The sequence below is a fragment of the Dunckerocampus dactyliophorus genome, chromosome 11 (assembly GCF_027744805.1).
Source record: "Dunckerocampus dactyliophorus isolate RoL2022-P2 chromosome 11, RoL_Ddac_1.1, whole genome shotgun sequence".
NCBI lineage: Eukaryota > Metazoa > Chordata > Actinopteri > Syngnathiformes > Syngnathidae > Dunckerocampus > Dunckerocampus dactyliophorus.
In genome coordinates, this window is record NC_072829.1 from 24982121 (window position 1) to 25000502 (window position 18382).

At 41.1% G+C, this 18382-nt stretch overlaps 1 protein-coding gene across 2 annotated transcripts in view; it reads left to right on the forward strand.

The window, feature by feature from the left end:
• The first annotated feature begins 120 nt into the window (after positions 1-120).
• Positions 121-18382, forward strand: part of gabrb2a (gamma-aminobutyric acid type A receptor subunit beta2a) — a 50416-nt gene continuing 32154 nt past the window's right edge. For both annotated transcript variants that reach the window (XM_054792621.1, XM_054792620.1), the window contains exons 1-3: positions 121-264; positions 360-460; positions 681-748. In XM_054792621.1, coding sequence (XP_054648596.1) covers positions 191-264; positions 360-460; positions 681-748 — 243 coding nt within the window. In that variant the 5' untranslated portion in view covers positions 121-190. The remainder of the gene's footprint in view (positions 265-359; positions 461-680; positions 749-18382) is intronic.

Genomic DNA, 18382 nt, shown 5'->3' on the forward strand with positions numbered 1-18382 from the left:
ATCCACTAGTCTGTCATACATTTTCTTCCTCTGCAATGGAAGCTGTTCATGCACCATCAGCCGTCTCCACGCTTTGATCTCGGGCAGGCAGTGCGCATGCGCAGCTCATTGGCTCCTCTGCACCGTCTCCGGCAAGTTGGATGTGCGCGCTCCTCACTCGCATCCCGAAACAGCCTCAAAAACTGTTGAGATGGGGAGGATCAGGAAAAACCACTTTGGGATTTTGACTTTTTCCCTACTGGTGACTTTTGTCTGGACTCAAAGGTAAAGTGTTCTCGTGTTTCAGCGTCGTGCTGTAATGATAACCTTCATTTTTAAAATGACACCATCTTTTATTTCTTCCTCCTTTTTTTTTTTAGCGTGAAGGACCTGAAAGATCCCAGCAACATGCCTCTGGTCAAAGAGACGGTGGACAGGCTGATGAAGGGATACGACATTCGATTGAGGCCCGATTTTGGAGGTATAAGACACCCAAAAAAATGCCTCGCAAAATCTGCTTGAATTGACGTGCCTTTTTTTTGTTGCGATTAGACTACAATCGACCTCACTGACAAGACGGCAGTGATGAATAAGTCATGTGGGTGTTTGGGAAGAAAAAAGATGCGTCACGAAGATGTTATATTGATATAATATGATATGAAGTATTGTTCTCCTCTTAATGGCCGCCTGTCTCTTTGCAGGTGCACCAGTGGCCGTGGGCATGAATATAGACATAGCCAGCATAGACATGGTGTCTGAAGTCAATATGGTAGGTGCATGCATCTCTATCTGTGCATTCTGTATTATAGAAATACATGTCTCGTCATAATGAAGGCGCAAGCAGCGCGATGTGCGTTTCTCAGTCCCGCATTTGCAGCTCTGCTCTGTCTGCATTTGAATTCAAAACACACACTCAGTGGCGCACTCGGGCGCACTGGCACGGCTATGCGCGCTCAGAGCTGTGAGCGTGCATGTGTGCCTGCATGCGTGTGTGTGTGTGTGTGTGTGTGTGTGTATATAAGAGTGCTCTAGTAGTGTAATTTTGGCAACACGCAGCACTTCCTCTCTTCTGCGTGTATTGTAGATGTACCCTGTCTTTATTATTAGTCCTATAGCAGTGGTGTCCCAGGTGCGGCACACGGGCCATTTTCGGCCCCGCGGTTCATTTTTTTAATATTGTAAAAATAATCAAATACAATGAATGATTAACGAGAGATGTTATTAGATACTACACAAATTTGCACAGTTGCCTATAACGTAGCGCTAATGTAGGTGTGTTTTTCCAGATATCTTGGCGTATATTGAACTACATTGGATGGGTTTTAGCGTCTTTAATGTATAAAATGGAACAAAGATGCCCCCTCATCCTTAAATCTGTCTGTATGCGGTCCTCGCTGTGCAAAGTATGGACACCCCTATTTGACTGAGTTTGTGTTTTTCCACAGAATTATGATTTCTTTAGTTGCGCAACACAGAAAAACAAATCAGGCGGACATATTTTTGTGTATTGCTGACAAAATGCACTTGTGTGGAAGTGTTTCACTTGAAAAATAAGATGAACGACAGTGAAAGGTGAAGAAATAATGAGCATCTGTCTATCTTTTGACGTGCTGTAGCTTCAATGTTTTCATTTTTAAACTTATTTAGCGATTTAGGATGCAGGTTGACCTCCTGTGTCATTCAACGCATAGGAAATCACGGAAGTGGAGATGATCCGTTCCGGTGTCAAACTGTGACCGTGCTCGCCTCGTAAACCCCAGGGGTTTAAACGCCATGCCCAAGATGAGCTGAGTATTTTTCTGAAATAAGAATATGCGAAGCAAACACCTGTTAAGCTCCTTATCGCTCTGGGGTGGGGACGCGGAAGTAGGACATCCATTTTCAGGGGGTGTGAGCCAGGTTTACGGTTTGAAACATAGACTAAAATGCAAAAATTGCTACATTTTTTTCAATGTTCCATCCGCATTTATATTTAAAACAATAGCAGGTGGTCATGATGTAACTTTATGGTGACACCAAGATGACTGGATTTACTCCAGTTTGCAGAAGAAGGACTCGATTCATTGTAAAGTGGGGGGAAAGTACACTGCTGCGTATAAATCACAACAATAAGACACTCTAATGTGATGCACGACGCCGATGCATACCTGTAGAGCTGCAACGATTAATCGATGACTCGGTGATTAATCGATTAGCCAATTAATCGACAACCATGTTGAGAATCGATTCATCGCTTCATTTAAAAATGCACCAGGAATATCCTGATTTCAGTCTCTCAAATGTGACTATTTTTGAGTTTCCTTGGGCATCCAGACCTATCGTCTTTGTGTTTCAGGCAAAACAAGATAGTCGCACACATCAGCTTTGACTTTGGAAAAGAACAATAGACATTTTTGCCTCTTTCGGATATCTGGCGAAGCCATGCGTACACACAAACCCTAGTGGTAGAACAGTGAAACTACAGTAGAAATAGCTACGGCTGTGCCTGGCCAGCGCAGACCACATCATCTTGCGACGTGCTTCACAGCTTGACCATCAAACAGGGCCCCCCCCCATCCAGAGCAGACGACCCGATGCCAAAGGCAAAGCCTGCAGCCGAAAGTTGATTTATTTGTTATTTCTTATTTATTTATTGGTGATGCACATGTAGCGGTTTGTGCCAGTGACTCGTTGATTTGCAGTGGAGTGTTTGTGATGTTCGTCAGTTGATTGTTTATACTTCTCCACGTCAATTTCGGTGTCGGAGAAATTCCTCTTCCTCGCCCTCTTTGCTGTGAAATTAAAAATGTGTGTGTTTTTTTTTAATCCGATTGATCGATTAATCCAAAAAATAATTTTATTCGGTTGTTAAAATAGTCGTAAGTTGCAGCCCTACATACCTGACAACATTTGCATTTGAAAATAAGGGAAACGGAACATTTTCGGGAAATTGGAGAGGATTTTTAAAAAGGAAAGTTAAAATACGGGTAATTTACAGGAACCTCTTAAAACGGGAGGGCGCCGGGAAAAAAGGGCAAAATATATGAGAGTTGGCAAGTGTGCGGATATGCGTTTTTTTAAACATTTTTGCACACGTGTGAAAAGAAGTGAACCGCAGTACCACAAAAGACAAACAGAAAAACAATTTTTCCATAAACCCTACCTCGATTTTGACAACACGCGTTGAATGCTGAACACGTTGAATGTTGAAATCCTTGTGCCGCAAGTCATTTCCGCTGTACAACAGAACATCGGTTAGTGTCCGCCCCGGTTAACGTCCGCCCCAGTTAGCGTGTTTTCCGGTTGCGAATCGTCAAAAATGGACGCCACAAGTTCTCACACACTTCTCCGGTTAGCGTACGATATGGCACGCGTCTTGTCCTGTTTTTAATATACACTGTGTGAGGTCAACTGTGGGGAACCTTGGTTAGCGTCATTAATGCGTTCCAGAAGGTCTGACTCTAACCGAAACGGACCCTAACCAAAACAATTTTTCCCATAAGAAATAATGTTTTTCAATGAATCAGTTCCAGAAAGCCAAGCACAATACACGTTTTCATAGTTTCACAATTATAGTTTGACATGCCGACAACAATTCAAAATGCATATAAAAACATGTAAATGATGAATGAAAGGAATAAATGAACATTTAAGGTTACTTTTACCTTCATTGAAGACGTGATTCTTGATGTCCCCAAAGACACAATGTGGCAGCGAGATCGACCCACACCACCTTCCTGTTTTGACATGAGTGTTTCTCACCTCAATACTGTAACCCAAAATGGAGCCAAAGAAAGTTGCAAGTGCCAGCATTTTGATAAAGAAGGTGAGAAACACTATTGAATAAAGAAATAACTCAAATGAAAAAACGGAAAAATGAAACTATAATTATAAAACTGCAAAAACGTGTTTTGTGTTAATCTTTTTGAGCGTCAATCGCTCATGACATCATAGACAGGCAACATAAATTCCGGTTCGCTAGCTGATAGGATGCTTGCTAACAAGGAAGGATGTTTTGTGATTTAAAAGATATGTTAAGAGTGCAGATGGATTTAAGCAGTCTATTAATATCACGACAAGAAGCACGTCATACGCTGAGCGGAGAATGTGCGCAAACTGAGGCAAAATTGTGGCGTACATTTTTTATGTTAAAAAACACGCTAACCGGTGTGGACGCTAACTGTGGTTCCACTGTATTTTTTATCATAAAATGCCCTGCCTTGTTAGCAACCTATTAGCTAGCTAACACAATGGTAGCCGGAACAGGAAGTCAGCTACGTTGCCTCGCCCATCTATGATGTCATCAGCGATTGACTCTCAAAAATGTTAACACCAAACACGTTTTGGTAGTTTTACAATTATACTTATAAATGCATAAAACTATTCTATATGCATCTAAATGACAAATGAAAGGAATACATAAATGAGCATTTAAAGTTACTTTACCTTCATTGAAGACGTGACTGTTCCCAAAGACACAATGTGACAGTGAGAGCAACCTCCACCACTTTCCTGTTTTCCCATGAGTTATTTTCAAAATGTCGGCACTTGCAGCTTTCTTTGGCTCCATTGTGGGTTATTGAGGTGAGAAAGACTATTGAATTCAAGAGATGACACACGGCGAAACAGGAAGATGTGGTGACGTCGGTGATCTCGCTGCCACATCGTGTCTTTGGGAGCAGTCACAGAATCACGTCTTCAGTGAAGGTAAAAGTAAACGTTCATTTATCCCTTTCATTCGGCATTTAAACACATTTTGAGTTGTTTTCTGTGCGTAAAACTCTAATTGTAAAACTATGAACGTGTTTTGTGTTAACATTTCTGCAACGGATTAATTGTATTTACATTATTTCTTATGGATAAAATTGATTCGGTTAACGTCCGTTTTGGCTAGTGTTAGACCTAACCAAGCTAACCAAGTTTCCACTCTGTATTTTTCAACAACCCCAGTTGGGGCCGTTCCTTCTTTTGGAATATGTGTTTGGCTTGAGCGCATAAATCGATCCTTTGACGGTCACTGAACCCTTGTGAGCACAGTAGAATTGTGGTTTCCATGTCTGAAAATCTCTGTGTGGAGATTGTGGGGTTTTCTCCGGGTACTTTGGCTCCAAAACATGTATATTAGGATAATTGGACACTAAGTTGTCCATAGCATGCAACCCAACCCGAATGAGGACAAGCAGTATAGAAAATGGATGACACAAAATTCAGCTTCCATTATCTATTAGGGCTACTGAGGATGTTTTGTCTGTCTGCTTGTCCTCCTTAGGGAGGAGCCTATCCCAGCTGACTTTTAGGTCGCCCGTCAATCAAAGACAAACAAGCATTCCTACTCACATTCACACCATTCACAAGGAGGATTGTGAACGTGCCGCCACAATGTTTTGTGTGTCTGGATTTTTCATTTCTAACACATAAGGCTTTCAACGTGATGATCAGCTAATGATGGGACATGTTTTGTGAACATGGCCTCCATGCGTCTTCTCTCGAGTGGCTGTTATAAAAGCCCCTTCCTCTCTAAATATATCCCAGCTTGTGTTTGCAGAAGGAGTCTCTCCCTTGGCCCAACAGAGGAGAATGGTTATATAACGGCATGAAAATAGTACGTTTGCTCCTTGCGAAAAGGTTTTTTGGAAGCGGTTGTGTTTTCAATTATTCATGGAGCCATTTTGAAGCCATCAAGAAAAAAAAAAAAAAAAGTGTGTTTGCTGGGTTTTGATTTGTGCTGCCGTGAGTGACACTGAAGGCTGTTTATTCAGCTGCATGGACACAGCCGTTTACGTCAGCCGCCTTTGCATGAGCAGGGCAGCTGAATGGTCCGAGATGAGGGTGCTTTACTTTGGTGGTGGAGGATGCGGCAGCCACGCCGGAAGTGCCTCGGGGGGTCCGCTGGAGATTTGAAATAGAAACCCCTCTCACTGTTTTTTTTTTTTTTTCCGCCTCCCATTCTGCATCCGCTTTGACTGGATCTCTGGCTGTCACCCTGGGCGCAGCGGCCATGTAATTCACCTCTGCCTTGCTCCATAGGCTCCTTTTGTTTAAGAAGTTTGCAAGCATTCATGTGGAACAAAACACTGCTTCGCACGTCCGCGTGTGGAGCCACAAACACAAAACTGTGCTCAAACGGTGAATGGCCCCCGAATTCATCATCACCGGCATCACCGCCATCACCTTCATCCATATTTTTTGGATTTCCACTCAAACTTGGTGGACTCGCATGCAACTTACGTAACAGGTCACAATGTCCTCCTCCTCCCCCTCCCCCTCCTCGTCATTTCTTCACATCCATCTCCCTTTTGTGCCACAGCAGCTGATGGGATTGATCTCTCCCAAAATCAATAATATCACCGGTGCAAGCGTGATCAAGCAGGATTGGAGTTGGTGACCTGCGGCTCTGTGCGGGGCTGCTTTCATCTTCCTCATCAGGCCAGGCTGCTGCTGCTGCTGCTTTTTTTTTTTTTTTTTTTAAAGATTCAAGTGCTGTGAGGGAAAACAACACAGGGAGGATGAAGAGGGTGGAGGAGAGGTGAAGGTTATTCCTCTCGCTGCGCGCTTTAATGTGTTGGCCAGCTTGTGAACCCTTCATCTCATGTGGGGCCTCCGCTCTTATTATCCATTCTGTGTACAGTGCCCCCTATTTTTAACTTTGCACAGTCATGAGAAAAATAGCTGACATTTATGGCGCCCCCTATGGGTTGTGCTTAAAATGCTTTGAAAGACATGCTAGCGTTCGTGTAATACGGGGGTTTTACAATCATTAGACCACCGGCCACAGCACATTACCAAAATATAATTTAACAAGAAAACTACAAAAAAAACAGCAAAAATTTAAAAAGACATAGTAAGTCAAAATATTAAGAGTAAAGAAGAGAAAAAGTCATAATTTTATGACAATAAAGTAAAATTATGAGGGAAAACATCATTTTAGGAGCATAACGTTGACATATTAAAGAAAAAAAGTTGTTTTTTGTTAAGTCATAACAAACAAAACAAAGTTTTGGTTGGGACTTTCTTTTTAAATATTACAAGAATGAAGTCAAAATATCATGAGAGGAAAATGTGCAAGAAGAAAGTTGAAATAGTGGGAAAATTTAAAGAAAAACAGCAGGAAGAGAAAAAAAACAGCTGTAATTTTATGAGAATGCAGTCCAAATATTAAAAAAAGTGATATTCTAATGAGAAAAAAGTTGCAATTTTATGAGAACAAGCTCATGAGGAAAAATAATGTCAATAGAGTTGAAATATTAAAGTTTTTTGGGGGGGAAAATTATGAGGAAGTTTGTAATATTATGGGAATAAAATCATAATACTACAAGAAGAAAATGTACAAAGATTATGTACTGTAAGTAGAGAGTGGTAATATTTGGAATATTTAAAAAAACAACGGGAAAAAGCGGCCCTCAGTGGAAAAAGTTTGGACACCTCTGCTTTAGGGTGTTTATGGGACGAACAAGCACGTGTGTAAAATTTGAGTAAAATTGGTTGAAAAATGTGGTCGCCATCAAGCAAAACATCTTTGTAGGGGCATGGGCAAGACTTTGGCAGTGATTATTAAACGTTAAGGTTATCCGTATTACAGTACAAGAATGCTAGCATGTCTTCCAAAGCATTGTGAGTACAACCTTTAGGGGGCGCCATAACTGTCATTTACAGTGTGTCTTTTGTCAAGGCAGCTCTTGTATTATGCCAATACCGGATATAACATAACATCAACTGCTACACAGGCATAGCTCACATTCACAATGTGTTGCCTGATAATCCTTCCATAGCTGCACTAATGTGCATCATCACCTCAGAATAACTGGATCAAGCAAAATGGAGGACTTGCATGCAAAAGAAGCTGACTTGAGATCAGCTCGCCGTCATGGCAGTGAGCAGATCTGGGTTGTGAACAGCTGCCTGCTCCTCTAATTAAAGATCCAAATGCCTCTGGTGCAGAATGAAGTCAGCATTTTGGTCCAGGGTGATGGAAGTCACTGTGGTGCAAACTGGATGTAGTCCGCCTTTTTTTTGCTTTGGAGTTGATATAAAAGCCTTTCCCTCTGTCCCAGAATCAAAAATGGCTGCTTCCATTCAAGTCATCCTTTAGAACAGCTAACTAACAAACCGGCACAAAAACCAACACATATGAGACGTGCTACAATATTTGATTCTCCATCAGTGAAAATGTATTTTTTCTTTACCATCTAAATTGGTACAGCCCCATTATCCTACGTCATCCTTCATGATCTAGCCTGATAGATAGTAGCCTGATAGTTAGCAAGAGACAGACAAACCAGCACAGTGGCACGATACTTTTAGTTTTAATGCTTTAATTCTACTTTGAATTCTCCATGAATCAGGAAGTAGGCTGCGAACTAACATGTGGATAGAAAACAAAGTCATTTGTTTTAAAAATGTATATTTTCTTTTTGAATCAAAAATGGTATGGCCCCATTATCTTACGTCATCCTTCATGAACCAGGAAGTAGCTACGTAGCTAACAAACATACAATCTAACACAAATAGGACAAACGTTCTCATGTGTAAGAGGAATTTTTGTGTTTTTTAAAGATTAACATTTGTTAACAGGATAAAAACATTATTAAAAATATACTTAGTTAATAAACTGAACTAAATGTTGCCACTTGAGCCATCAACCACCTTAGATATCTAATGGTACAGTCCTATCAGCTTAAAAAGTAATTCTCCATTAAATCAGGAAGTAGAATGCTAACTAACATGAGGATAGAAGAACAAATGATTTTTTATTGCATGGATTTGTTTCTCCCGTCCTAGAATCCAAAATGTTATGGTCAACTCCACTTTTGTTAGATGAATTTATTTTCTGTTTTTGTCAAGTATTTCAGATACAATTAAACCATTCCCCCCACCATAGACTCAAAATGGCACCTTCCTGTCCTGTCATGATATCATCCTCCATGAACCAGGAAGCAGCCTGCTAGCTAGCAACAGACAGACAAACCAACACAAATATGGGCATGCAATTTTTAATTCTCTGGGAACCAGGAAGTAGCCTCTTAATTAACATGTAGAAAGAAAAACAAACTCATTCGTTTTAAAAATGTATTTTTTTTTTCTCTGTAGAATGAAAAATGGAAATGGTTTGGCCCCATTATCTTACATCATCCTTCATGAACCAGGAAGTATCCAGCTAGCTAACAAACATTTTCATGTGTAGATAAAAATATGTTAACTAATATGATAATAAAAAAATAAACTTATATTACTTAAATTAATTTATTTGAAATTTTGACACTTTAGCTCCCCTCCCACCACCTTGATAAATAATGGTACAGTCCCATCAACTTAAGTAATGCCATGAACCAGGAAGTAGCATGCTAACTAAAATGAGGATAGAAGAACTAAGTATTTTTGTTGAATGAATTTGCTTTTCTCCGTCCCCCCCTGTTGTGGAATTCAAAATGGTATAGTCACCAAAACAAACTCTGCTTTGTTAAATAATTTTTTCTGTTTTTGTCAAGTATTTGAGTTGCAATGAAACCATTCACCCCACAATAAAATGGCACCTCCTTGTACTTCCGTGATGTCATCCTCCAAGAACAAGTAAGTTCCGCGCTACCAGACGGACAGACATTAATATGCAATTGTATTTTTCATTTTTTTGGTCCAACCTTGTTGGAGGTCTGCATTGTACTGAGTGCCATTGCAGTTGTAGTATTTTTTTGTGCTGTCTTGCACAACGGTGGCCCGTCGAGGCTCAAAGGTCAGCCGTGTTGTGGTCCAGTAAGAACGTGCTGGTCGGTCAGCAGCCTTGCCTGACATTACAAATGTGCTATTCGGAGAGGGAAGAGTCCTCAGAGTCCAAGGTGTGACCACACATCCATGCTGGGAAACTATGATATCATGGCTGAAACACCCCTCTCCGTGTTCCCCCCACCCCACCACCCCACCGTCCCCTGTGTGTCTGTCCTGCTCCATCACTCCTCACTAAGCAGCTGAAATCACATTTGCACATTGCGCTTTGTTTTCTGCTGGAACCACACGTGCAGGACCCAAATGCGCATGGAGAAATGCTGTGCGCACAGCGAGTGTCGGCTGATTCAAACAAGCGTGTTGTCTCCACATGACCCCAGCAATACTCACTCCCCGGCTGAAATGAGGCTGTTTTCTCCCCTCATCCTGCATGTTAATTACATGTAAAATACCTGCACTTGCCGCCTGCAATATAATACTCCTCTCTGAATGTTAATTAGCTGCCTGCGAATTAAAAGATTTAAACAAACCAGCTGTGGTGGCTTCCAGGATGGAGGAATTAGTGGGGCGGGAGCGCTCCCTTTAGAACCATCATTACGCTGACATTAGTGATGGGACGTAGCCGTTAGATGACCGGGCTGCACGTCTGCATGGGAGATACAACCTTTCGTGTGTGTGTGTGAATTAGAGACCATTTTGATCGTGTTTGTCCAAACTGATCCTGTTCCATTTTATTTCCAGCATGTGGAAAATAAGCTTGTGTTATTTTTACTCAGTGTTGCCATGACAACGCAACCTCTTCATTTTTTTTCCTCGCTGAATCCAAGGAAGCCAAGGCAAGAAAACAAGGTCTTTTCTTTTTCTATTATAGGCTTTTTTTTTCCCTTCTCCAAGACTTCTAACGTTTTTATTACAAAAGAAGGATGCCCTTTTTGCTGTTTGTATTTTTATTAGATTACATGTGAGAGGGCCCATCACAGCTGAAACAAGCGTGTCAAGGCTTAAATCACCGACAAATCTTCTTTGAGGGTCTGGCCATGATCCAGAATGTGCGAATGAGCTGCAAGTACAAGCCTCACATTTGAACGTAAACCGTGATGTAAGCGAAGGTAGTAAAAACAGTGGTACTTACCAAGTATTTTTGAGGTGGTGCTTGGTGTAAAAAGTTAGAGAACCACCGATCAAGAAGACTCTTGATAGCTAAAGTGGAGGTAATATTTGAATCCTATTTAAAAACATTTTTTCAATAAAATGGAAAAAAAATTAATCATATAAATCTTTTTTTTTTTTTTGCTCGCAAAAGTGCAATCTTGGTTTGACATTAAAGTTTATGACTGCAGATCTTATTTTAAGAATTTGATGATGTCATCAATGTGTGTATTCGAACTAAAAATGCAATGGTAACGTCCTACATAATACATGCTAAAACGGGGCAAACTAACCGGTTGATCGTTTTGACGGAACTGAGGCAAAGCGGGTTGCAGTACTTGGCTGCAACCAGCAGAGGCGCTCTTGATTCCGTCTCAACTTGTCGGTCTAAAGAAGAACAACATGGCGTCAGCTATGGTAAGACGACCGACAGTCATCACTCGCTACATCACGGTTCGAACATCACACGCTAACTCTATCGTGTTTTTTTTCAAAAATTAATTAATTAACACATAATTGCTGTTTCGTGTTTGAACATGGTCTACTACATGTATTAGTAAAAAAAAAAAGCATATTTAACCAAATTGTACATATTCATGGCTTGAATTAAGCATTTTCAAGCATAAACATGGCTACATGAATGAAAATACAAATATAAGGCATTCAAAAGAAGTGATATGAAGTGTAATACAGTATCTGTGACTTGTTGTGGGGCCTTGGAAGTGACGCGTGTGACGTCAGCTAACTAGAGTTGAGTGCTAGCAGCAGGTAGAGAGTGGCCGACAGCAGCTCCTGTGTGAATGTTCACTGCATGTGTTCTCTGCTTGTTAATAAAGAGATCGAATAGCATCGTGAGGCTCTCCTTAACCACAAACAGCGGTAGTAGTGTAGTATACTAGGTGTCAGTCACGTACCATTCATGAGACAACAGCCACCAGAATGTATGTTGTCAGTGTAAACATGTGAGTCTGTGTTATCTTATTTATGTCTAAGATGGCTTATTTCTATCATTATGTCTGCTATATTGGGCAATGCGAGTGTAAAGGTGACTATAGGGGTGTTATTTCATGTCTACAGGGCTCTAATAGTAAAAAAAGACATATTTAGAAGGTCATAAACAGGTTTTCTATGCTCTAACTGCGAAAGTGTTCCATTTATTAATATTGAATCCTACTTCACTTATCGCAGTCGGGTCTGGAACCAATTAACCGCGATAAATGAGGGACAACTGTGTATCCATTTTCTTGATGCATTATCATTCTGCTGAATGCCTGGAAACAGGAGTTTAGAGCATCCACAGAGGGTCAAATGCACATCCCTAATACCTACCATCATGAAAAATCCAGGTTGAAGTTGCATACAGGCAAATAAAATGCACACAGATGGAAGTAAAAAGACTGAAGGATAAGCATAAAAAGGATTGTTTTTGACCCATTACTTTAGTAAAACCTAGATATTATGGTCTATGTGGCTTATAAACCACATGGATGCTTACTTTTGCTATATGGCTTATTTTTTTGTTGTAATCAATCATTGGTTCACTGTTATTTACTCCCTATCTTTCATGTTTATTGGCTCAAATTCCTCATTTGGTTCACATTTAGTGTTTTTTTGTGGGTGTCGGCTACTTTGACTGCTCTGTTGACTCCGCTGAACAGCTTTAAGATACGACTGGCAGCTGCAGGACAAAGTCATTAGTTATGCTAAGTGGACGCACAGATTAATATGGTCAGAAGCATAATTATAGCACAAGAACAACACTTAATCCCGGGGCTTTCTTCCATGCACACTGGGCTTTTACAGCTTTATGTTTAATCCGTGGAGACCGGCTCGTTTGTAGATACAAATATATTACAGTGAAAGATTAGGAATATCCACAGCATGACTACAGCGCAGTGTATTATATTTCTTTTTTTATCTTTCTTTGGACAATTACCTGTAGAGTTAACAGTTTAAAAAAAGGCAAATGTATTCACTTCTCATGAGGCGCACAAAAGGGATGCCAGGTTGAAACTGGTCCTGCTGTTCTCTTCTAATAGCTGGTGCACGGACAAAAAAGGGCCAAATCAGACCGCTCCATTAAAGGCCTTTAATGTGTTGATGACTTCCTTAATGATTCTGTCAGGCATTTTCTCCGCTGAAGCTAAGTGGCTGGAAAACAGCTCATTGACTGCAAACGCTAAAGAATCATACGAGTGTCGTCAGCTCCCTTGGGGGCCCTGATGGCCTGCAAATCGTTCAGAATGCCCTTTGACATCTAATATTAAATTTGAAGGCTCTATTAATTCAGATACAGTGAGCCCAGTTGAATAAACACATCTTGACCAGTTGGCGTGTCTCCTTTAGCTTGTAGGTAAACTGCTTGAGCGCCCAGCAGATGATAGTATATACATACTATACAGTTCTGTATAGATGGTATGTACATTGGTGTTTTCCCCCTTCCTGATTTCTTTTTTTTTTGCATGTTAGTCACACTTAAATGTTTCAGCCAATCCTACAAATTTAAATATGAGTCAATGACAACACAACTGAACACAAAATGCAATCTTTAAATGAAACGTGAAATGTGAAAAAGTGATTGCCCCCCCCTGCGCCGTTGTTTTGCAGATGGTCTGCAAATCTATCTGCCTTTAAAATCAGGTACAGACTCCTTTTCTGCTCTGTTGAACTGTCTCAATGATATTAAGCAGCGGATGACTCTGAACTTCCTTAAGCTTAATGAGGAAAAAAACAGAAATTCCAGCTCTTTCAGATGGTGTGGACAGTATATTGGGGCCATTATCGCCATACTGCCAACCATATGTAGAAAACCTTGGCGTGCTTTTGGACGGTTCTTTTAAACTTTGTAAACGAGTGAGTGCTGTGGTCCAGTCTTGTTTCCTCCACCTGAGACAGTTAGCTAAGGTAGAACCTTCTCTTCCCGCTGACATCTTTAAGCATGTTGTTCATTTGCCGCTTGGACTAATGTAATTCCTTGTATTGTGGTCTGGACCAGTCATCTTTACATCGTCTCCAGCTGGCTCAAAATGCAGCTGCCCGCCTGTTAACTGGCACCAAGAGACGTGAGCATATAACCCCAGCCCTGGCCTCCTTACACTGGTTACCTGGTACTTACAGGATCCAGTTCAAAATTCTTCTCTTGGTTTTTAAATGGCTGACTGGTCTGGCTCCTTCATACTTATCTGCCTTACTGTCTGTTTATGTTCCCGCTAGAACAATGAGGTCCAGCTCACAGCTCCTTTTAAACACTCCTGGATCTAATCTTAAATCTCAGGGTGATAGGGCCTTTTCTGTCGCAGCTCCGAGACTTTGGAATGGCCCGCCCCTAAACATTAGATCCGCAGAAACGTTGGATCATTTTAAATCTTTATTGAAATCTTGCTTTTATGAACTGGCTTTTAACACAGGTTAACCAGTTGTTTTTATTGTTTTTACTGTTTTATTAGTGTCATTATTTTTGTGTACTGTTTTTACTGTACTTTAATTGTACATTTTGTGATTGGGTATGTTTTGTGGACTTTTGTGTTTTATTTTAAGGTCTTATTTATTATCTTATTATCTTATCATATTTTAAGGGCTTTTTAAGGTCATGCCGCAGCATCTCAATAGGATTCAGGTCAGCACTTTCACTAGGCCACTCCAAAGTCTTCATTTTGTTTTTCTTCAGCCATTCAGAGGTGGACCTGCTGGTGTGTTTTGGATCATTGTCCTGCTGCAGAACCCAAGTTGGTTTCAGCTTGAGGTCACCAACAGATGGCCGGACATTCTCCTTCAGGATTTTTTGGTAGACAGCAGAATTCATGGTTCCATTTATCACAGCAAGTCTTCTATGTCCTGATGCAGCAAAACAGCCCCAGTCCATCACACTACCACCACCATGTTTTACTGTTGGTATGATGTTTTTTCTGAAATGCGGTGTTACTTTTATGCCAGATGTAATGGGACACAGACCTTCCAAAAAGTTCAACTTTTGTCTCATCACACCACAGAGTATTTTCCCAAAGGTCTTGGGGATTATCAAGATGTTTTCTGGCAAAATTGAAACAAGCCTTAATGTTGTTTTTTGTTCAGCAGTGGTTTTCGTCTTGGAACTCTGCCATGCAGGCTGTTTTTGCCCAGTGTCTTTCTTATGGTGGAGTCATGAACACTGACCTTAACTGAGGCAAGTGAGGCCTGCAGTTCTTTGGATGTTGTGGGGTCTTTTGTGACCTGCGCTCTTGGGGTAATTTTGGTTGGCCGGCCACTCCTGGGAAGGTTCACCACTGTTCCATGTTTTTGCCATGGAACAGTTTTTGTGGATAATGGCTCTCACTGTGGTTCGCTGGAGTCTCAAAGCTTTAGAAACGGCTTTATAACAATTTCCGCACTGATAGATCTCAATTAATCTCAGTTAAGGTATGTTTTAACAGGGGAGGGCAATAACTTTTTCACACAGGGCCGTGTAGGTTTGGATTGTTTTTTTCTCCCTTAATAATAAAAACTTTCATTTAAAAACTCAATCTTGTGTTCAGTTGTGTTGTCATTAACTAATATTTAAATTGTTTGATGATCTGAAACATTTAAGTGTGACAAACATGCAAAAAAACAGGAAGGGGGCAAACACTTTTTCACACCCCTGTTATAATCATTAGACAAATTAGGCCAATAAATAATGTTGCTCAAATTTTACAGTGATTTGCTTGCCAGTCCCCTAAAGGTGTGCACCAAATTTCGGTGAACTGGTGAAACACCCTAAAGTTACACCTAAAAAGGCAAAAAGGATCATATTTTGGCATTTCTACCGTAAGAGAGACAACTCCAGAAAATCAGTCATTAATTACTCATAGCCTATCAAATTGTGTCGTTCTCTGTTTCCAAATGTTCTAAATGTTTTTGAAATAGTAAAATGATTTCATTTTTGTACTAATGACTATTGTTTGCATAGAAAGAGTTGATGTCAGTCACTTGTCCTATGAGTGTGGCTCCACCCTTTTATCACTGTCAACTGCAAGGAGGGTGCCAAAAGTGTTTGGTACCCCTCACAAGTGGCACCCTCTACCGAAATGAAATGCTTGGTGTACACAGTGTTTGTAAAAGATGATTATTATACAGTAGAAGTGTAGAGACAGTTTGTGCATTAAAAGGAGAGCCGTCAAATCTGTGCACTATAAGTGCGCGTTCATCGACAGTCTCCCCGCCGTATGGGCTGTGATGGCTGATGTAGTCGTAATGGAGATCTTGTAACAACAGTCGCCTGTCAGATTTTCTCAGGGAAACACAAACGTACTCGTTGTCACTCTGTCAGATTCCTAATGGGGGGATTGTTAGCCCAGAAACTGAACTGTCGCTGTGCAACCAGCCTTGATGCATTCCAAGCTGGCTGCGCCCTCTTTGGATCTTCATTGCATTTTTACATTTGGGGTGTTGTCGTGCTCTTTTAAAAAAAAAAAAAAAATTTATTCAAGGCTCTTCACAAGATGTCTTCCTCACTGGTGCTCACTGAGCCGTCTGCGTCACGTTAATGGAGTTTGTGACAAGGAGAGTGAAGGTCGCTTTGCAAAAGCCTACACTCCGACACAGGATCTCGGTTTTCTGCAGCGTGTTTTTGGGACGCTGCGTGCTGCATCGTCATGCTCACCTGCCTTTACCCCCCCCCCCCCCCACGTCTCCTTTCTGCTCCGTCCTTCTCTGAACACATCATGCTCAAAAAACCAATTTAGAATGATAGCCAAGGAAAGAAATGGTCGTGCATTGAATACATGCACATTTCTATGATTTTATTACAATGTGCATTCTAGATATAGTGGTTTAATGCATGCTGCAGTAAAAACCTTCCTGGAGTGTGTGAGAGGCCCAGTGGTGTGCGTGTAAAGGTGCCATCTGTAAGCTGGTAATTGCACGAGCACGTCACAGCGCGTCCAGGAGGCAACATGCAGGTGTTCTCTGTGTCAAAGGTACATAACAACACACCTGATTGGGCACCAATAAAAACAATTGCACATTTACTGTACTTGTGACTTAGGCTAGAGATGTAATAATAATGGGCGATAATGAAGGATTTTTTAATCTACTTGTCGGTTTGTTCACATCATTTTCCTCAATTTGTGCCTACGGCAATCCCTCGTTTATCGCGGTTATTCAGTTCCAGACGTGAAGTGAATTTCTGCATAATGGGATTCCTTATTTATAAATGGAATATCTTCATAGTCGGCCGCACGGTGGCCTGGTGGTTAGCATGTTGGCCACACAGTCAGGAGATCGGGAAGATCTGGGTTCGCATGTCTGTGCGTGGGTTTTCTCCGGGTACTCCAGTTTCCTCCCAAAAACATGCAAGTTAGGTTAATTGGCGACTCTAAATTGTCCTTAGGTATGAATGTGAGTGTCAATGGTTGTTTGTCTATATGTGCCCTGCGATTGGCTGGCGACCAGTCAGCTGAGATAGGCTCCAGCATACCCACGAAGATGGAAGATGGATGGATGGATGGATGGATGGATGGATATCTTTGTAGTTAGAGCATAGAAAATCTTTTTACAACATTGTGTGTTTTTTTAATTATTCAAGTCCTGTAGACATGAAATAACACCCCCATCGTCACCTTTAAACATTACCCAATACATTAACCATAATCAGAGAAAATTGTTGCAATAAATGTGTTCCGGACGTGTGGAGGACAGGAGTGGAAGTGATGTCGGGGGTTCAGAGTTGAGTGGATGACGACCGCAACAGTAGCCTGTGTTATTATGATGATGATGATGATGATTATGTTGTTATTATTGTGCCTGTTGTGAGATAATTCAAACTTGCAATAAAAGCCTGTTGTTCCGCCTATCAAGTCTGGTGATTGACTGAGATTTGATGGTGCACAAGGAGTTAACTGGCTGGACAGAGGTCACTGTCTTTGGTGTTTGTTGTGGTTTCACAATAAAAGCCCTTGATTTCTATCTATAAGCCTCATTCTCATCAGGTGCACGCAGCAGAAATTGGCCCTTGCTCAGACAAACACAAACACCGTGTAATTTTCCATACTTTTGTTCACAGTTCAGCCTTGGTGGAGGTCTACACTTAACTGGGTGCTATTCTAGTTCATTTGTGTTTTGTTGTTAACTGCTAGATTGTGGGGCTGCATGGTGGCCACACAGTCAGGAGATACTGAAGACGTGGGTTCGAATCTCCGCTTGGGCATCTCTGTGTGGAGTTTGCATGTTCTCCGGGTACTCCGGTTTCCGTCCAAAAACATGCATGTTCGGTTAATTGGCGACTCTAAATTGTCCATAGGTATGAATGTGAGTGTGAATGCTTGTTTGTCTATATGTGCCCTGCGATTGGCTGGCGATCAGTCCAGGGTGTACCCCGCCTTTCGCCCGATAGGCTCCCACATACCGTCATGCTGCCACACTGTAGCTTGATGCTTCAAAAGACGAGCGCCATTGAATGACACTTGTTTCATAAAGTTGCATGTGAAAAAAGTCAATCGATTCATTTCACCAAGGACTTTTACTTGTTACTTTTACAGGACCTTTACTTTCTCAATTTCTTTTTAAATTTCAATGATAGTTCATGACTACTACAGTCCCTCAC